We start from the raw sequence: 19,207 nt of genomic DNA on the forward strand, positions 1-19,207 counted from the left end.
CAAGGGAGAAAACCTTGAGCTGTTCAACTGGCTATGAATTGGAGACTAAATTGTGTGCTTTGAATGTATTTTGGGGGCTTTCACATTCAAATAAGTATTTTCCATAGTCACGCTGAAAGCACCAGAATGTGCCCAAATTCCTAAAAATAAGTCAAATCCAATCTTCCTGCCTCCTGTCATTGTATTTATAAACTTATTCTCCCATTCACTGACAGCAGAGTCAGTCCAGGATTTATCTCTTGATGACATCATCCAAAGACTCTTGGCTCCTTCTGTTTCTGGCTTTGAGGGATACGCTCATATTCACAGTCCAGAAAGGTCCGAGATAACAGCAATCACACATGGTAATTTTATGTTCTGGGGTGAATTTTACCTTTAACGTGCTTAAATTAAACATCACTGAAGTCGTCCACCATGCTCAATGGATTTATATACTTGGAGATTAACAGGTGCAAACTGACTTTATGCCACTTAATTCATGAAAATGGTTTCTGGCATATCAGGGAAAAGCGACAAGGCAACCAAATTTTGTCCCCATTACAAATAAGAGACCTAAATACAGATAAATTATTGTGAGATTAAATAACATCCCCAACCCCGCCCCCAACCCCCCCCCCCCCCCCCCCCCCCCCCCCCCCCACACACACACACACACACACACACACACACACACACACACCACTCTGTAGCAGCTGAATTCAGTAATTCCTTTAAAAAAAAAAAACATCAATTGGTTGATTTGCATTTGCAGGTTACACATCGGGTAACAACATGTAGAGGGCTGTACTACAGCCATAATTTAATACAAACTACATTCACAATAATGACACATTTCAGTGTTAACGATGTTAAACTGCTGTGATTGTTTATGGGGCATCTCCAGACCAGAATCAGTACATGCAAAATGGCTGTGAGGATCAACACTGTTTGTTTGTCTGTTTGTTTCTGTTTGGCTATTCAGCATTGAGAAGGAAATGCACATCAATTCCAATCAAGCCTTTTCACAAAATCACAAAGGTTTATAATATACTAAGTCTGGTCTAGGCCCTTTCATACAAAAAAAAAAAAAAAAAAAAAAAAAAAAAAAATAGACACATTTGTACAACCTTGAGCTCCTTTTACAACACATGGATGGCCACTTTTCACAATTTCTGCCTGCGAAAAACAAATTCCAGTGGCAGGCTGCAGCCCTCGGTCGTTTGAGACATTTTGCCGCCCTCATGTGGCCTGATGCACCTCGTCTACCGAGCAACTCCTAACAAGAAAAAAAAAAAAAAACTTTTCCGAGTGTTTAATCCATGTGCCCAAGGCCAACAGCGAATTATTATTATCTGTACATCGTAATTCATGACTAATGTTTACATCTGTACAAGGGTCCAAGGGTTGGGCAAACTGAAAAGATAAAGCCACAAATGTTCATATTCACAGACTAAAACATTATATTCTTAAGATTTTGATAAGGTTGATGGACTAGTTGAAATTCTGTGAATATTGCTATAACGCTGCATTTGTTTGTGTATATTGTAGTTACCTAGGGTCCAGAAAAAAAAAGAAAAAAAAAAAAACGTTATTAAGGCAGAACGCGCCCTCTAGATTGCATGTATTGCTGTGCAGCTGACAAATTAAGTTTATAAAGCTCTCCCCTTGATTGTTTTCTGAACTTTTCACAAAAAAAAAAAAAAAAAATGAACCTGTTAAAGCGTCAAGTATTTGTTGCATCGTTTTCTGCACAGGCAATCTCAAAGGATAGCCGCGCGCTAGCGAAGGACCCCAAAGGGCCAACATGGCTGCGCCCGTGGTGGACACCGGGGGGTTTGAAAGCTGGCTAAATGATCGGCTAGACTCGCTGGAAGTGGACCGTGAGGTGTACGGCGCGTACATTTTGGGCGTCCTGCAAGAAGAGGAGACCGACGAGGAGAAAGGAGATGCGCTTCAAGGAATTTTATCCGCATTTTTGGTGAGTATCCGAGGCGGCGTGCACCGCTTAGCCGCCCACCGACACTGTAGGTTGTCGGCATTTGTTGTTGTCTGTCTGGTCTTCCAGGCGGTGCCAAGAACCAGCGCTGAGGTCAGCCGCCACATTTAGAGAAATATAACGGCGACAGATAAAGCAATGTGTTTTTTTTTTTAAAAGGGACTTCAAGGAGCCCACAACCTTACCTGCCGCTCTTCTTGTAGGAAGAACGGTGGAGTGAACGGCATACCAGAGTCCATTTAAAAATGTTGAATTTCGCTTTAAACGTGTCCGTGCTCATCAGTAAAAAACATATACACCACCTGGAAGAGCATGACTTAACATCTCTAAAGGCCTTCCAACTTCGGCATATGAATGATGCACCAAACATTGCTTTATTAATAAATAAAAGCACAGGATGTGGACTTTGACAGGGAGAAAATGGAAGGAGCAGGGGCTGAGATCACGTTAAAAAAATAAATGCTTCTCTGTGTGTTTATGCCGTTCCACTGATATGTATCTCCTTATTTTGAATAAGATGTCATGTCAGTCTTTGTAAATGAGGCCAGGTGTGGTGGCAGTCAGCTGTTAGTTCAGTAATAGCTCAAAGGGGAATACTGTTCAAATACTACACAATAGTTTATAAATTCAGAAGGTGCATAGGAGGATTTTACGCCCTTCTGATCCATATGTGAAAATGAAAATTTTCTTGCTAAAGCTGGAAACCATAAGCCAATCTATAATGTCAACAGGTTAAGAGGTTTTCTATTAACAAAGAGTCAGAAACTGGTGCTGCTTACTCAGTTTGTATGAACGCTGAACTTTTTTAAAAAAAATTTTAGCTTGCAAATGTATATTCAACCCTGCGTTCCAATACTCATACTACCATACTATTTAGTATGTCCCAATACATACTAAACTACATAGTTTGTAAGGGCAGCTGCAGTACATACTAAAAGTAAAAAGTATAAGTATGCGATTTGGAACGCAGGGCAAGTCTCAATATCACAATCAGAAAACAAGTTCCTTAAATAAAATCATGCTTTGTACTGCCCAGATCTCCTCACTCGTTAATAAGACTGGCATTAATAAGATGGCAGACTCAGGTGAATGTTTACTTATACAAACTTGAATGTACTTGTGTAAATAGCAGGCTTGTATTGCAAATGCTGGCTTTTTGTCGATGGGTTTTTGTTTTAATGCTCTTGGGTTACCCTCAGATGGGTGTGGTACACCATGGGATCACTGTCAAGAGATTAAATAGCACCACTGTCAGTGTAATCAGTCCAGTGGGTGTGTCTCTCATGCATAGAGATATGAGGCCAAAGGTTAGGCAGCACAAATCGGCTGCTGCGTATTTAATAAAAGGTATTAATTGTTCTTTGTGTGCAGGAGGAAGGCATGCTGGAAGACGTGTGCAGACAGATCATCCAACAGTGGACAGAAAGCTGTGCCCGATCAGCAGCCAAGGGCGATGCTGATGACGGTATTTGTTTTATGTGACTCAACTAGATTCCCAGTCTCACTGAAATTATCTCTATTTAATCTCTATTTAAAAACATAAAAAGCAGGGTCAAGGCAAACATAAATACCAAAGAACATCAACATATAGAGATAGATAGTTAAAATATAGTAAAAACCCACACAAAAGAGAAAAAATTAAAAAATTCAGTATAAGCTCTCCAAAAGGCAGCAGTCCAGCATCTAACCAGCACGCTCATCCAACGTATCTAGACCCTGACTAAAAAAACCAAACAGCTCCCGCCTCAGTCTGCCACGAGATCAGTTAAAATTTACAAAGAGATTAGCCCTTTCAGCGTTAAATCATGTGTTTGCAGGCTCATGTAGGATGAGCCATGTGCAGGGACACACTTTAGTGTAATTCTGACCTCAGGGACAGCCCACAGAGACAAAGGCACTTCGACTGCAAACACAAGTTCCCACCAAGTTTGTTTTGTCACTGCTATTACTGGAAAGTCAATATTTGCTGTGCACACAACCATACCGGTGCATCTCTGTTGTCTGACAACTCAAAGTGTACTAATATAGCTACATAATTGCTGTTAATTATACTTGTCACCTTGGTAGTACAGCTTGAGTTCATAACTGTTGCCTGTTGTTATGTAGTTGATTTGTATTTTGGCTGTTCATTCTGGTAGGCCAAATTCTTTTTTTTTTTTTTTTTTTTTGTCTGTCCCTCCGTGTAGTTGATGTCCAGGCAATCGCCAGTATGATCGAGAAGCAGGCTCAGATCGTGGTGAAACAGAAGGAAGTGTCTGAGGAGTCCAAGAAGAGGAAAGAGGCCCTCCTCGCACAGTACGCCAACGTTACAGACGAAGAAGAATATCCTTTGTTTTGAAAAGCGTAACGGGGGGTGAGGATGCATCACAGTGGTCTGTATGTTTCACCCCTGCGGCTCTCCATGCACATACATATGTACATTTCAGGTTGTCTCATTCAGTGAATGTGCTGCTTCTGCAAATGTATCCTGAGTCACAGTCCTTAAAATCTTTGTGAGTTGTTTTCCTTGACACAAGCACTGAAGATCAAGAAGAGGAGTCAACAAGCGGGACTAATTTTCCCGGAGCTGAAAAATGTATCCTCTCAGAAGTTGGACTAATGACATCAGTGGGGGCGTTTTGTAATCAGACTGAATTCTGTTGTAAGGGCCAGGCAATACAGACAGGATCAAATATCACAATGTCTGCGATGAAATACAGTTAGGTCCATAAGCATTTGGACGGTGACACAATAATCATCATTTTGACCTTGTACACCACCACAGTGGATTTGAAATGGAGTAATCAAGACGTGAAGTGCAGACTTTCACCTTTAAGAAAGAAATAAAGAATCCACTGTGGTGGTGTACAAGGTCAAATGATGAACACTGTCTCACTGTCCAAATACTTATGGACCTAACTGTGCCTGTATCGATATTGTGAAAATTTTGTAGGGGTGACATTTAAGAGTAGGAGAAAAGTGCACATACTGGCTCCATATGCATTTCTCTTGTATCGCTTCAGCCCTCAGGCCTTCTTCAAGATCAGTAATCTTGATCTTGAAGAAAGACTGAGTCCCAAAACATTTTCACAATAAAAGACAAATGTCATATGGAGCCAAGTCTACTTCCAGCGATCAGTACCTCACTACAGTCCTTGGTGTGCATTGCTTTTCCATTATATAGGGGTGACATTTAAAACGCAAGATATTTTTCATAAATAATCATTAGTAATGTGGATATGATAACCAAGGAGGTAGAGGCAAATAATAGAACAGTAATAAGTTCAGGAAAAAAAACTATCTTCACTGTAATGAAGCCTTTAAAACCAGAAACACTTATGCCATGTCAAGCTATTACACTATCCAAACTCCCAGATGATATCTAGTGTCATATTATGATGTTGATACATCAGCCAGCCCTATATTGTTGCCTGCTGCAAAATGAAGATTATTGTATAACCGTGGGTGTGCAGACAAGTAATACACACTTCTAATCACTTACACCTCTGCAGTAGTTATGTAGGCAGTGCTTATTAAAATTTTACTTTCATGCAAGTGTCCTTCACTGAAAGTGTCAGCCCTGTTCAAGAACACCAACGTGGAGGAGGTTCTGATCAGACAAAAGCAAAAGCGGGAGCAGGCTCGCGAGGAATCTGTCAAGAAGAAGGAGTCTGACAAGATGCAGCGGGAGAAGGACAAACTCGCCAAGCAGGAGAGGAAGGACAAGGAGAAGAAGCGTACACAGAAAGGTGAACGCAAGAGATAAAAATAAGGAGAACGGACGCTTTGGACGTGAAAGGGTTTTGCTACCGGACGAAAAGAACAACGGCTGATGCCTCTTTTTACCCAAACTTCAATGACACCTGCAGTATGTGAACATGACTTCTTCATTAGGCCCTTTTTGTTAATTGCTTTCAACTCTGTGTGTGCTACAGCAGTGTCCTAAATGTTATGCAGGTCTAAAATACCGGCCAATTATTTTATGTTTTCCCCATGGACTCTTAACAATGATCATGCAAATGGAAATGGAAATGTGTACAAACCCTCGCCTTAGAATCACTCTCATGTTGTTGATTGGAAAAGTACTTATCCCTTTATCTGCTACAATTCCTAAAGGTGTCGGCCAACATGGTGTTGTCGATCCCAATGAACTGTAGCATCGTGTAGCATGCCTTGCCTAAGCCTTGACGCGTTTGCCACTGAAATGAGCAAAGTAGTCTACATCTGAAAGACACGTTGGATTGGTCATTACAGGAACAGAGAGAAACCCCAGTTGGTTGCAAACTCCATCAGAGTACACGGACCTTCTGTTGCTGTACACTCTGTGCCATTATCGTCCAAATGCCTTTCACCCCTACACATCCATGTTTGAGTAAAGGCAAATGTTTGTCCGATTTTTTTTTTTTTTTTTTAGTCGCTTCATGCTTTAGTTTGACTGTCATTGCACATTTTATCTAACAGTAAGAACAAAGCAGTGGTCACGACCTTATACCTCAAATATATCATGTACAATGGCTGAATGTTTGCAGTGGGGTATGACATCTTTTCAAATTAATAAAAAAAAAAAAAAAAAAAACATTTTGAGCAATTTGAACTGCTTTATTTTTAAGTGTTTCAGTCGCTGGAACTGCTTACAGCAAAAAATGATGTGACCAACAAAACAGGAACAGTAAAATTACAGGGGTAAGAACAGCCCTGCTCGTATTACCAAGAATACCAAGAAAAGCAGAGGAGTGCTCATCTAGATTATAGTCCATAAAGACAAAACTGCTCTTATATAATTATTCTATAACTTAGCTATGTTATGGATACAGGCCTTGATCGCTGTCTCACACACTATGATAGTATTATCAATCATCATTCTTACCTGGTAGTAGCCTGAGGCCAGTGTGATTTAAAAAATTCAAACAAACATCAAGCAAAATGATTTTTTTGTCTAAAACAGTTAAGTTTTTTTGTGTGTTTTTTTTTTTTTATGGTTCAAACTACTGATTAAATGACGGTTAAATATAAACAGTATACTGATGACGGTGAATGTCAAAGCTTGAGAAGGAACATTTATGAAAATAATCACCATGTTCACTTAAACTACCCTTATTACTCAATTATTGTTGGAGAATACCCAGAACTACAGATCGATCACAGTCCAATAAATATGTAAAACAATGGAAACGTTCAATAACACATTCAGCATAAATAGTGCCTTTAAATACAAATCTGTTGGAGCGAGGTTCATGCTATTTTGAAATCTGACACTAATTAAACAATTTAAGATTAAAGATGAGGCAAGATAAATTACATTCATACAATTCCTGCACTACCTGAGCTAGCCAAATGAAGCTCCTAGTGCCTCATTTCTGACGCAACTTGTAGTTCAGTAACAGAAAAAGACTGGAGGGCCGGGCCTTTGGTGGTGATGGAAATCAATAGCATAATGGAGAATGCAAAATGATGGTAAACTGAGTTTCAACACTGTTGTCAGCTCCTCAACACTAAATAATTTGTTCACAGTTTAATTAGACTAATAAAATAAAAAGTTTTTTTCTCAACTAAACGCCTCCGTGAATATCCGATGCAGTTATAATTTCATCAGCACATTTACGATGTGCTTGCAGCCTGCGAAATCATGCCAGTGTGTAAGAATAGGAGAATTTGTCTGAGCTGCTCTTTGCCGATGGGGCCTCCCTGCCAGCATCGTGGTCCAGCCTCTCCGGCCTGGGCAGTGTCATCTGGAGGGCACACCACAGCGCCGTGCGGCTCTTGCTGGTGGCAGCACACAAGTCTTTCAGCGCGACAGCCAGCAGTATGGCGTCTACCCAAACAGAAGAAGAACAGAAGAAAGGAGGAGGAGGTTAGGATTTGAAGCATTTTAGACAACCTATTTTTTTTATTCCTGTCATGGCACTTGTGAATTACCTCTGTCCTCTCTGAAGGGAGCCCCTCCCTGCCTCTGGCCTTTGGACATGTCCACAAACTCCTCCTTGCGTCTGGTTTGGGTAACGCTAATAGCCATATAATGTCTGTCCAGTGTCGAGTGAAGGTGGGCAGGGAGAGGAATGCTGCACAGACGCTCCATTTTACCCATAAGGCTCACCACCTGCATCACATGAACAAAAACAATTGCTTTCAATCCTCTTTTGGCCTTGTTCAAACAATCTCAAAGTGACATTCAGTTTAGATAGATAGATAGATAGATAGATAGGTATACTTTATTGATCCCAGACTGGGAAATTCACACAACTAGAACATCAGCACAATTTACTGAGGATCTAACAAGAACTGTATCAATGCAATCTGATATCCCACTTTGCTACTCAGTGGTGTCATTCTATGTGTATGCATCTAGGTTGTATGTTTATACACTGAAACACTTACAGCGTCCATTATGGGCTGTAACCAAAATGAGAGCACATAATCACACCACTGTTACAGCAGGACATAAGCAGGCTTCACTTGTAACTCTTATTCTAATGAAGCCCATATGTTTAAACACTAGAAACAGCAAAGTTTCTATTTATTTGTTGATGTTTCTGCAAAGATTTTAAATTAAGCAGTGTGCGCTGAATGAGATTTCTGTCTTTGCCACTGCATCAGATCAGGAACTGAGAATGGAGGAATTACATTTGTCTTGATGTCAACTACACAAATCCTGTTATCATGACATTCCTACTACTTTCCATGTTCACCATTCAACAAATTTACAAACAGCAAATATTCAAACAGAGGGGATACAAATACTGAAAACAGCGAGGAGCACACTGTTTCATAAATAGCCTGCTTCCCTGCTTCTCATGATTTCTGATATTTGAAGATGAAATCATATTATTCAGCATTGTATATGCCCGTGTGCCAGGGATATACACTCAGTGGCCACTTTATCCAGTCCACCTGTACAATCTAATACAATCCAATACAACTGTTCTGCCATAAAGTTTCCTTTTATGATGCCTATAATGCTCAGGTTGACTTTTTGGCATTAAGCTCATAGTTAGTGGTGTTGTTGTACTGGACTGCATTTTATTGAGAGCTGTTTCTAATATTCTGTTCCTCTCATGTATACAAATAGGGAGGACAAAAAATTAAAAACACCTCCCAATATGCTGCTGTCCAGTACAAGACCTCTGCAAACTACAACCTCAATAATAAACACATTATTAAACGTACACATTCTCCACAACGTCCGCAAAAACTGAATTTTATAACCTTTCTTAAAGGGTAGAATTTATGGCAGAGCTGTTGCATTGAACTGCATTAGATTGCACAGGTGGACCTACTAAAGTGGCCACTGAGTGTATAATTTCCTCTTAATCCAAATGACTGGAATCCAAATGTGCATTTCTTTGTGCTTCACTGGTGGTGGAACCTGGGAGACGTAGGTGTGTTAACTGCAGACCGGTAGTGTTTTGTATCGCCTCAAAACACTACCGGTCTGCTTTGACAAAATGAACCTGTAGATGGCAGAAGCGTAACAGTCAATAAATTCAAGGATCTCACCCTCGCATGTTCTCGAATCTGGTTGACAATGAGATGGTCGACTCTTGTGGGGTTTGGTGGCGTTTTGGGTAGTGTGGCGTTGGTCACTGCTGCAGTTGGCTTCCCAGGGAATATCTTGGTTAGAATGGCTTCTGTCTAAAATACAGAGTACACACAAACATAACAATATGACACTTAAAGTTCAAACATGAGACACCTGTAGCTCAGAGTGAGAGAGGAATCCTGCAGCAAACAAAAATAATCCATCAAGGATCTCTAGTCGTTAGACATTCTATCAGGTGCACACACAATAATCATCTTTTGTCTTCAGTTTCACATTTAATTTTGATTTTCGATATCAACATTCCCCAAAGATCCCACAGTGGCTCAGTTATGCAGTCACAATAGCCAAGAAATACATAGAATAAGTTGTGTATACGTGTGTGTGTGATTTCAAAATCGTTTCAAAATTGTTCTTCCACTCATCACAGGGACAAAAATGACCAAATACTAAGCCATCTTGATAAAGGTTTTTAGTATATTGATATATAAACGAATGAGAAACAGAATAGAACACACAACCTAAAAATTACATATTTAAGGACGCACCTTCTTTCTCTCCTTCTCCAAACACCTCAGTTGCTCGTTACATTCTTCAAGACAGAAGTGAAGCTGGCTCATAGATCTTCCTCGATTCTTCATCGTCCTCGGGGACTTTGAGGTTGAAGCTGTGGAGGGATGAATGCTGTCTCCACTGCGGCCCATCATGTCACCGAGGTAGGGATTGAAAGCTGCAAACTCTTTGTCTGAAATCTTTTCCCCTCTATCCATGAAGGGACCACAGGGTAGCGGGGATAAAGGCAGATTAAAAGGCAGGCAGGGGCGCTTTGTGGGGTCACTTAAAGGAAACATGAAAGGAACAAATTGGGGTGTGTTCCCTGCACTGACTTGGACATTTCCTCCACCAAATCTCTGAGAGCTTGTCATGTTCCCCACAAGGTCAAAATTTGGGTTTTGTGGGACTCCCTGCTTCTTGTCTTGCTCTTTCATGTGAGTGCTAGCATGGGCTCTTGCAGGGAAGCCTTCACCCAGAAAGCCCGCCATATGCATCCTGTTGTTTTCCAGCTGCACCACTGACTCCCCATCCTTCCTACTAACGCTGCGCAAACCGGTGCCGACCTGGCTCTGTCCTGGCTGGCTGTGGATGGCTGGCCCTCCCCCATGACTGTACTCTTGACCACACAGTTGTACTCTCTGCATCTGGGAGTGCTGCGGTACAAACTCTGGCAATGACTGAGATAAAAAAACGGATGTGCCAGGGGGTCCACAGTTTGCCCTGGGCAGTTTGATCTTGTTCTGCATCTGGCTCTGCTGGCTGTGATGCTGGGGGCACTGGTTCATCCTCAGGCTGACAGGCAGCAAAGTGTTTCCCCTATGCATGGGCATCTTGTTCAGGTATTGATTTGGGGGTTTAAAAGTTGCAGAGAGGGGTTTTGGTTGCTCAAAGTACTCTCTGTTTTGAGGGTTGAACTCGGGTAGATCTTGGGAGCTACTATGCCCCGGAAACATCCGTTTCCTCACTGGCCCATTTCTTTCCCTCTGCGCTGCCCCAAAGTCCCCCACCTGCTCTTTCTGGATCTGCATGGTAGGAGCGCTGTATGTTGACGTTGCAGGACTGGTGAATTTCCATTGTGCAGCCACACTGTCTTCACAGGGCATCTCCTTTGTCTGCCTTTGTGTGTTTGGGGGCTCTCGACAAAACAAGCTTTCCTGCTCACCGGCCAGCAAAGCCTGAAAACTGCTGACAAGTTTGCTGATTTCTTGTGACATATACTGTTCATTACTAATGGGCTTGATGCCGCTCTGCACTGGGTAGTTGTCATAGTAGGGATCAAAGCATCTACTGCTCATTTCATTTTGTGGTGCACACACTTCACTGAGGTGAGGAAAATTATTCACTGGTCCACTATTTCCTCTGTTTTGACTAGGTGAAATGTAGCCATGTTTACTTTGCCTTTTTTGTGTCAGACAGGAGTCCTCCATGCTGGACAAAGACAGACCTGGTGGTGGTTTCTGGGGCTGAGGGATATAGCTGTCTGAGTCTCCATTCAAGGGAGTAAAAATCCATTGTTGAGCAGCATCAAAGGAGTTGAACTGCTGACAAAACTCTTCAATATATTTGTCGCTTGGCTGCCCTTGCACTTTATTGAAAGACTCGCTGTATGTATGATTTGGAAGAAGAGCAGGATTGTGTTGTGTTTTGGGCTCTGACTGAAAGTACTGCTGCAAACCCATTCTCCTCGCCTTCGGAGACCACAGAGGTTTAAATGTAGATAAGTTCCTAAAAGAAGAATTCAGGACTTGATTTAATATTAATCTGCTTTTGTGAGAATAATGAAACAATAAATGTGCAGTATATTCTCTTCTTTTAAACCACAATAACAGTATGCAATGTAATGCCATCTGACTACATGATGTTTTATTAACCTTTTAATGTTTATGAAGTCTTCGAGATTAAAAAGGCAAAACAAAGTCAAATGTCTGTGTTAATTCTTGAAGTCAATGTAATCAATGTAAAAGTTGTCTCAGGTGACAGAATGTTATATACACCAGCAGTGTGATGTCCCATATAGTAGATACTGTAATATGTACGCTTCTCCCTTGAGATTTTGAGAAACTCTGAGACTTAAATAACATACCCTTCAGTACTGTAGCCGTCCTGTGAGTCTACTTCCTCCAAAATATTTGACACCAGTCCATGTAGATCAGTCTCCCCTTCACTCTCTGTACCAACAGTTGGATTCCTTCAAGATAAAGAAGAAAATTACTATGCAGCACTCTAACTTAAAGCTAATTTACTCTTTGACAACCTTATGAAAGTTATTATAATCGTATTATACAGTAGTGTTATACAATAAGGGTCAAACAAAGTACATGTGGTTACCTGTGAGTAACAGACGATAACCTAAAAACCTTCAAAACACATCACACTAATGTGCAACACTGTGTGTCGGACAGAGTGGAGCGCAGAAGACAGTAATCATGACACTTGAATCATGAAACCGTGTTAAAAGTGAGTACCTGCTCTTTACATTGTTCTGAACACAGTGAATCAGTTCATATGGATCGTCGTGAGCCTTTTGAGCCCAGGGCATGCGAGACGCTGCATCCTGTTCTGGCACAATGAAGTTGGGGGTGAAGGGCTGCGTGATGCTTCCATCGTTTCCGTTCCCTCCATTTGTACTTGCCTGTAAGGTACAAAAACATAGTTACTGTCAAGCTGCGCCTTTGCTAAAATCAAAAATTAAGCCTATTACCCAAAACAGCTTTACTTATTCTTTTACCTATATTCCTTGTCCAATGAAGCTGATTTTCCAAGTGGACAGGTGCACAATACAAGAATTACTAAGCTAATTAGACATCACAGGTACCATCCCTAGTCCAAATTAAAATCAATGTTCTCTTTACAAGCATTTACAAAGTAAAGTATCATCCAGTACTCTTTTACACTGACTGAGATTCCACTTTAAAGATTTAAGCGTGTCAAAATCTTGTCCCACAGAAACTAAGGGTGATCAAGGGCAAAACACATTTTTCTAGTGATTCTATAATATCTTATAAGTTTTAATGAAATCCTGATACCTGATCCACGAAATTGCAGTTCCCACCATTGGATATCTTAAAATAACAAATAACTCACTCATTAAACGCTTGTAAATATATTAACATACATTTCACATGCAAATGGCAAAGCTATGGGGCTAATGTTACAACTTACCTGACGCTTGTATGAGGGAAAGAGTGAATTTGCAAATGTGCTCTGGTGCTGATCAAATGCCATTGTGACCTCCCTTGAACTTGATTTTATTTTTCACTCCATTATTGAACTGGAAAGACACATCAAAAAACCTCACTGGTAAAAAAAAAAAAAAAAAAAAAAAAAAAGCCAAATAAATCCTAATTAGAGTAACATAATAAAGTGAAACTCAACAATGGATTTGGTTCACATATTGTTAATTGCTACTTTGAGAAAAAAAAACGTCAGTAGAAATAGTTCGGTAGCTGACTTTGATCTTGGCTAATCTGCAGTTAGCTCAAGGTGGTTGCTAGCTAGTTAATAGTGACTGAGCTAACTTTGCCTAGCCAGAGTTAAGTCAAAGACAGCTATGATATCATTAGCTTACCTCCAATAAATTAAGTGACTGAAACCTTTTGGATATTAATAAATTAGATTACGATTTCATTATTGTATTTTTAACAGATAAAATCCTAACTAGTCCATTAGTCAGTTCGGCTCGGTCGATTCGCCCCTGAATGATCTCGAGCGTCCTCTCAAACCCCGCGGAGCTCATTGGTCGTCCTCGCGATCGTCGTGAACGACCATTGGCTGGTGGTGAATAGCCCTCTAGTGGTAAATAATTTTTATCCAATCAGCATGAAGGGACGGAGAGTCCGAGCCGAGTTCCATAGCAACGGGTGACCGGGACCAACTTGTTGAAGAAGCTCGATTGAATCAGCGGCCATTGTTCAACCTGTCAGTCTGTCTGCTTAAAACACCAAAATATAATATATCTGCCTTTTTTGACGTAACGAAAGCTGAAAGTATAGGCTGTATACGTTATTAAGTAATATTATCTTCAAGTTAAATAATCTTTATTGTGTAACGATGGGGAAATTTTCAATGTGGAAGTGGTTTATAAAATCACAGTGAATCACAATACACAAGCTACATTAATAGTAGGCCTACTACTACTACAACAACAACTACTACTACCACTACTATTACTACTACTAGTAGTAGTACTAACAACAATAATAATCATCATCATCATCATGCACAGTGCAGACAACAATAAGCTACATGGTTATTGTTGTATAGAGTTATTGCATTTTGTGTGAAATATTTTTGGTAAATGCTCTCGGTTGCTGCAGCAGCTCCACAGGGCAGTTTTATGAATTCTTTAAAGAGGGGATGAACAAAATCAATCCAGTTTTTTGTTTCACCTGCATTCTATATATACATTTTCTCTTTCCTTGTAATGTTACTGGCCTTGACTGTAATTTTGGATAGTCTTTTTGATTGTTCTTAGACCGCAGGAGCCCACATCATGTCCATATATTGCAAGTTTAAAAAACTTCCAACAAGACTTCTGTAGACAATCTCTAAAATTCCCTTGCTCATATAGTATGAATCCAGTTTCCTGATTAGACAGAAGCGCTGCATTGCTTTTTTAAAATATGTATTCTGTGTTGGCTGTAAAACTTTAAGTGGCATCAGAAAAGTTCCTGAATATTTAGACTCCTCTACTGCCTCAGCATTTTTGTGATCATTGATCAGGGCAATAATAGCAGGCATTGTGGTGACTCATAATAAACAGACCCTTGGTCTTACTTTGCTTAATGAAAACATTATAGGCATTTTATCTATAATAATCGTGAGATAATTATCAACTGATGAACATAGTGTGTCGACCTTTTTTTTTTTTTTTTTTTTTTAAACCACAGCATCACATAAAATGGCTATTTTATATTTTAGTATCTCATTCTGGTCTTCATAGGTATTATTAACACCTTACATATCATGTTTGCTGTAAAGTCATTTGATTTTCTCCAAAACACCATACTCTTCTGTATACTTAATTCATGTTGCACACATTTATTTGTTTGTTTATTCAGTTATTGTATATTTTCATAGCACGCATTCATTTTTTCAGGTACTGTATTACCTCAATTTTCCTGTACTTTCCTTCATTTTACTACGTTCTCGGGTTAAAATTCATATTTTTGAATAAACTCTATGTGACATTATATCCTGCTTTCATTCTTCTCCGATTTGCTGCAATTGATTGATTGATTGATTGATTGATTGATTGATTGATTGATTGATTGATTGATAATGCCAATGAGCTTTGGCATAGGTGGGAATAAAAGTTTCCGGCAGCTCTCAGGACCTCCGTCCGCCTCCTCCTCCTCCGCCTCCTCCTCCCAGTCTAATCCACTGGTTTCAACGAGAATTTAAAACAGAACTAAGCAGACTAACACCGGAAATCAGACGGTCAGGCCTTCAAAATAAACCTAAACCATCCTACATTTAAATGATACCAAAAAAATGAAGTATCGTGTCATACACCGCATAGGATTAGAGCGGAACAGATTTGTCATTAGCCAGCCACAGTTATCCACCTCACATAGGATGGACATGATGCACTGTGTCTGATTTCAAATGAATTCTGTATTTTATCAATACAGCACTAAAACCCAAAGTGATCATAAAGCATCAGTTTTGGTACACTTTTCTACTTCTTCTTCCTCTTCATCAGCTTCCTATGTTGATATTCCATAGAGGGTCATATTCTACATCTCCCCCTTACAGTTGGATAGATAGATAGATAGATAGATAGATAGATAGATAGATAGATAGATAGATAGATAGATAGATTATTAACGTGTGCTTGATCAGAGACAGAAGATTCCTCCTTATATAAAGCCGTTATGTCCGCTTTGGGGTTTTTAAACATTTGCACAAAATATTTCTTAATAAGGGTTTTATTTTGGAAACCACTACCGGAAGTATATTCCTCATTGTGGCTAACTTGACACCAGTGATTGTAACGCTGCCGAGAGCAGAAACTCCACCAGCACAGTGGAGCGGATGAGAAGCACTAAACGGACAGCTTTCAATTCTTCACAGACTTTTTTCTTACTTTTACGGACTTTTTGCGGACGAGTTGTTTGCAAATATCCCGATGCGACATTCTAGTCAGATTTAAAGTTGTCTGATCTGGCTGAAGTTGGTGCCCAAAACGCAGATTACGCAGGAAAATGACTTTTTGCAAGAGCTGGTTTGTTGCACTCCTGTTGCCACTGCTGATATCAGCGCAGTATCATGGGGACAACGGGATCGTCGTCCCGGAGCATGGATTTTGCCAGCCCATTTCCATACCACTGTGCACGGACATAGCCTATAATCAGACCATCATGCCCAATTTAGTGGGACATTACAACCAGGAGGACGCAGGACTCGAGGTGCACCAGTTTTACCCCCTGGTGAAGGTACAGTGCTCTCCGGAGTTGAAATTCTTCCTGTGCTCCATGTACGCGCCTGTGTGCACGGTGCTGGAGAAGGCCATTCCTCCGTGCAGGTCCATCTGCGAGAGAGCCAAGCAGGGCTGCGAGGCGCTCATGAACAAGTTTGGCTTCCAGTGGCCGGAGCGCCTGCGCTGCGAGAACTTCCCCGTCCTGGGACACGATCACATCTGCGTGGGCCAGAACGACTCCTCCGCCGCCACGGTCCCACCCGTCCACGTGCCCGTTCACGCGCCCGTGCCTGGGACCTCCGGTGTTCCTGCGTACCCCTCAGCAGACAGGTCTTTCCGCTGCCCTTCAGTCCTCCGGGTCCCCCCTTATTTGAACTATAAGTTTCTGGGTGAGGCAGACTGTGCGGCTCCCTGTGAGCCAGCAAGAAGCGGGGGTTACATGTTTTTCAGCGAGAAAGAGATCCAGTTTGCACGGGTGTGGATTCTAGTGTGGTCTCTGCTCTGCTGTGCTTCCACTTTGTTCACAGTTACCACCTATTTAGTTGACATGCAGCGCTTCAAATACCCTGAGAGGCCCATCATCTTCCTGTCTGGCTGCTACACCATGGTTTCCATAGCCTACATAGCTGGCTACTTCCTGGGAGACAAGGTGGTGTGCAACGACAGTTTCAACCCAGACGGCTATAAGACCATTGTCCAAGGCACCAAAAAGGAAGGCTGCACCATCCTCTTCATGATGCTCTACTTCTTCAGCATGGCCAGCTCTATCTGGTGGGTTATCCTGTCTCTCACCTGGTTCCTGGCTGCAGGCATGAAGTGGGGCCATGAGGCCATCGAGGCCAACTCTCAGTACTTCCACCTGGCAGCCTGGGCAGTGCCAGCCGTCAAGACTATCAGCATCCTGGCCATCGGGCAGATTGAAGGGGACATGCTCAGCGGCGTCTGCTTTGTGGGCCTCAGCAACCTGGACCCCCTGCGTGGCTTCGTGCTGGCCCCTCTCTTCATCTACCTCTTCATCGGGACGTCTTTCCTGCTGGCCGGCTTTGTCTCACTGTTCCGGATCCGCACCATCATGAAGCACGACGGCACCAAGACGGAGAAGCTGGAGCGGCTGATGGTGCGGATTGGGGTGTTCAGCGTGCTCTACACTGTCCCTGCCACCATTGTCATCGCCTGTTTCTTCTACGAGCAGGCCTTCCGCCCCCACTGGGAGCGCAGCTGGGTCAGCCATCACTGCAAGAGCCTGGCCATCCCCTGCCCCGTGCAGGCCGGGCCCCGCATGACCCCGGACTTCACGGTCTACATGATCAAGTACCTGATGACACTCATAGTGGGCATCACCTCCGGCTTCTGGATCTGGTCCGGCAAGACTCTGCACTCCTGGCACAAGTTCTACACGAGGCTGACAAACAGCAAGCATGGAGAGACTACTGTGTAGACACTAGAGCAACCACTGGGACTTCTTTCACATGTTGTCAGGACTGATGTGTGTGTATTGTCCTCTGTTTGCCTGCTCCCCAAATGATAGGTAAGTAGCACAGTGATTAGCTTAGATTCTTGCAGCGCTTGTATTTGACTCTGTATAGCCATACATGCATGCCAAATTGAGGGTTTGGGTGTTGGGGTTTGACAAAAGGACAAGCTGGATAAACAAGGAGCCAACCTGACTGTCTGAACAAATAACAATCATGGCCGTGGATGCCATGTGCTGAGATGCTCCCCACCCCCCACCCCCTCTTGGTCCTACTTTCAAAGCCACCATAAACTCAAGGGCAGCAAGGATCCCAACTGCAAAAAAAAAAAAACAACAAAAAAACAGCAAGAGAGGGAATGAGCCGTGAAAGCGCCTCCGTTTCCTGTTCCTCTCTGTTAACATTGTGTAAGTAAATGAAATTGTAAATAGTATTTGTAAGATGAAATTCTATATTTGTATTTAAAGAAAGTAAACGTTTTTCTTATCTGCCCGTGTGCGTGCTTTACTTTTCCACTGGAAGGCCGCCTCATAGGTCTGGACTTGCTCTTCCTCTATTGTTTCCTGGGACCAAACAATGAATTTGTTGTAGGACTTCAATGAATATGTAATGAATATCTTTGGGGTTTGTTGTATCATATCAGAGAGTCTTGCCCAGTTCAGACTGGTGCTCTGTCACGCCTTTGCAAACGAAAAGACATGCAACAAAATGCGCTTGGAAAAAAAAAAAAAAAAGGGAAACAGCACTTTTCTGTCATTCATCAAATAATCATAAAACAAAAAAATATTTTGCCCTTTAAAATGTTAATCCTTTTTTCTTTACTCTCTGGATTTACAGTGCATTGATAATGAGTATTTTGAACTTTTTTTCTGCTATATTGGTAGTAATGTTACCTTTGCCAAAGTACTGACAAGTGAGTCACACCTGCACATCTGTTGCCTCAGACAGTGAGGCAACAGTAAAGTGGGTTATTGGAATTCTTATTGGAAATTATTACCCAGCATGTAGTCCTCTGTGAGACACAGGGAGTGAGAACCTATAAAGGGAGCTGTCAAGTTTTAAAATGCCTTTCCTATTTATTGCTAACCAAGCCCCTCTTTTTTTATACGTTCTGCAGCTTTTCACATCTGTGTGTTTTGTTTCTGATAAACTGCTGCTGACCTCCTGTTAGAATGGGCCTCCAACGTTTGCACAAACATCGCTTGGGACATTTTGAGGCGGAAGGGTTTCATTCCCCAGCGGCACCAACAAATAATAAAAAAAGAAAAAAT

At 41.6% G+C, this 19,207-nt stretch overlaps 3 protein-coding genes across 3 annotated transcripts; 2 read left to right on the forward strand and 1 right to left on the reverse strand.

The window, feature by feature from the left end:
• Positions 1-1,737: 1,737 nt before the first annotated feature.
• On the forward strand, positions 1,738-5,769 carry ccdc43 (coiled-coil domain containing 43). Its single transcript, XM_030059064.1, has 5 exons — positions 1,738-1,957; positions 3,347-3,440; positions 4,162-4,297; positions 4,495-4,550; positions 5,533-5,769. Exons 1-5 carry the CDS (start codon positions 1,784-1,786, stop codon positions 5,718-5,720), a joined length of 648 nt encoding a protein of 215 aa, XP_029914924.1. The 5' UTR covers positions 1,738-1,783; the 3' UTR covers positions 5,721-5,769.
• Positions 5,770-7,325: 1,556 nt separating this feature from the next.
• On the reverse strand, positions 7,326-11,146 carry moto (minamoto). Its single transcript, XM_030057280.1, has 4 exons — positions 10,037-11,146; positions 9,449-9,583; positions 7,871-8,051; positions 7,326-7,766 (listed from the first exon to the last, which is right to left on the reverse strand). Exons 1-4 carry the CDS (start codon positions 11,144-11,146, stop codon positions 7,579-7,581), a joined length of 1,614 nt encoding a protein of 537 aa, XP_029913140.1. The 3' UTR covers positions 7,326-7,578.
• A 4,899-nt stretch (positions 11,147-16,045) lies between these two features.
• Positions 16,046-18,426, forward strand: fzd2 (frizzled class receptor 2). The gene has a single exon (XM_030058795.1). The coding sequence runs from the start codon at positions 16,250-16,252 to the stop codon at positions 17,900-17,902; it is 1,653 nt and encodes a 550-aa protein (XP_029914655.1). The 5' UTR covers positions 16,046-16,249; the 3' UTR covers positions 17,903-18,426.
• The last annotated feature ends 781 nt before the right edge of the window (positions 18,427-19,207 follow it).

The sequence above is a fragment of the Myripristis murdjan genome, chromosome 8 (assembly GCF_902150065.1).
Source record: "Myripristis murdjan chromosome 8, fMyrMur1.1, whole genome shotgun sequence".
NCBI classification, from domain to species: domain Eukaryota; kingdom Metazoa; phylum Chordata; class Actinopteri; order Holocentriformes; family Holocentridae; genus Myripristis; species Myripristis murdjan.

Coding starts and splice junctions, on each gene's coding strand:
- ccdc43 (XM_030059064.1), top strand. CDS start 1,784: ATGGCTGCGCCCGTGGTGGACACCGGGGGGTTTGAAAGCTGGCTAAAT. Junction 3,441..4,161: donor CAAGGGCGATGCTGATGACG/GTATTTGTTTTA, acceptor CCCTCCGTGTAG/TTGATGTCCAGGCAATCGCC. Junction 4,551..5,532: donor TTTTCCCGGAGCTGAAAAAT/GTATCCTCTCAG, acceptor TGAAAGTGTCAG/CCCTGTTCAAGAACACCAAC.
- moto (XM_030057280.1), bottom strand. CDS start 11,146: ATGCCCTGTGAAGACAGTGTGGCTGCACAATGGAAATTCACCAGTCCT. Junction 8,052..9,448: donor AGATTCGAGAACATGCGAGG/GTGAGATCCTTG, acceptor CATGTGATGCAG/GTGGTGAGCCTTATGGGTAA. Junction 7,767..7,870: donor TCCCTTCAGAGAGGACAGAG/GTAATTCACAAG, acceptor CTGTTTGGGTAG/ACGCCATACTGCTGGCTGTC.
- fzd2 (XM_030058795.1), top strand. CDS start 16,250: ATGACTTTTTGCAAGAGCTGGTTTGTTGCACTCCTGTTGCCACTGCTG.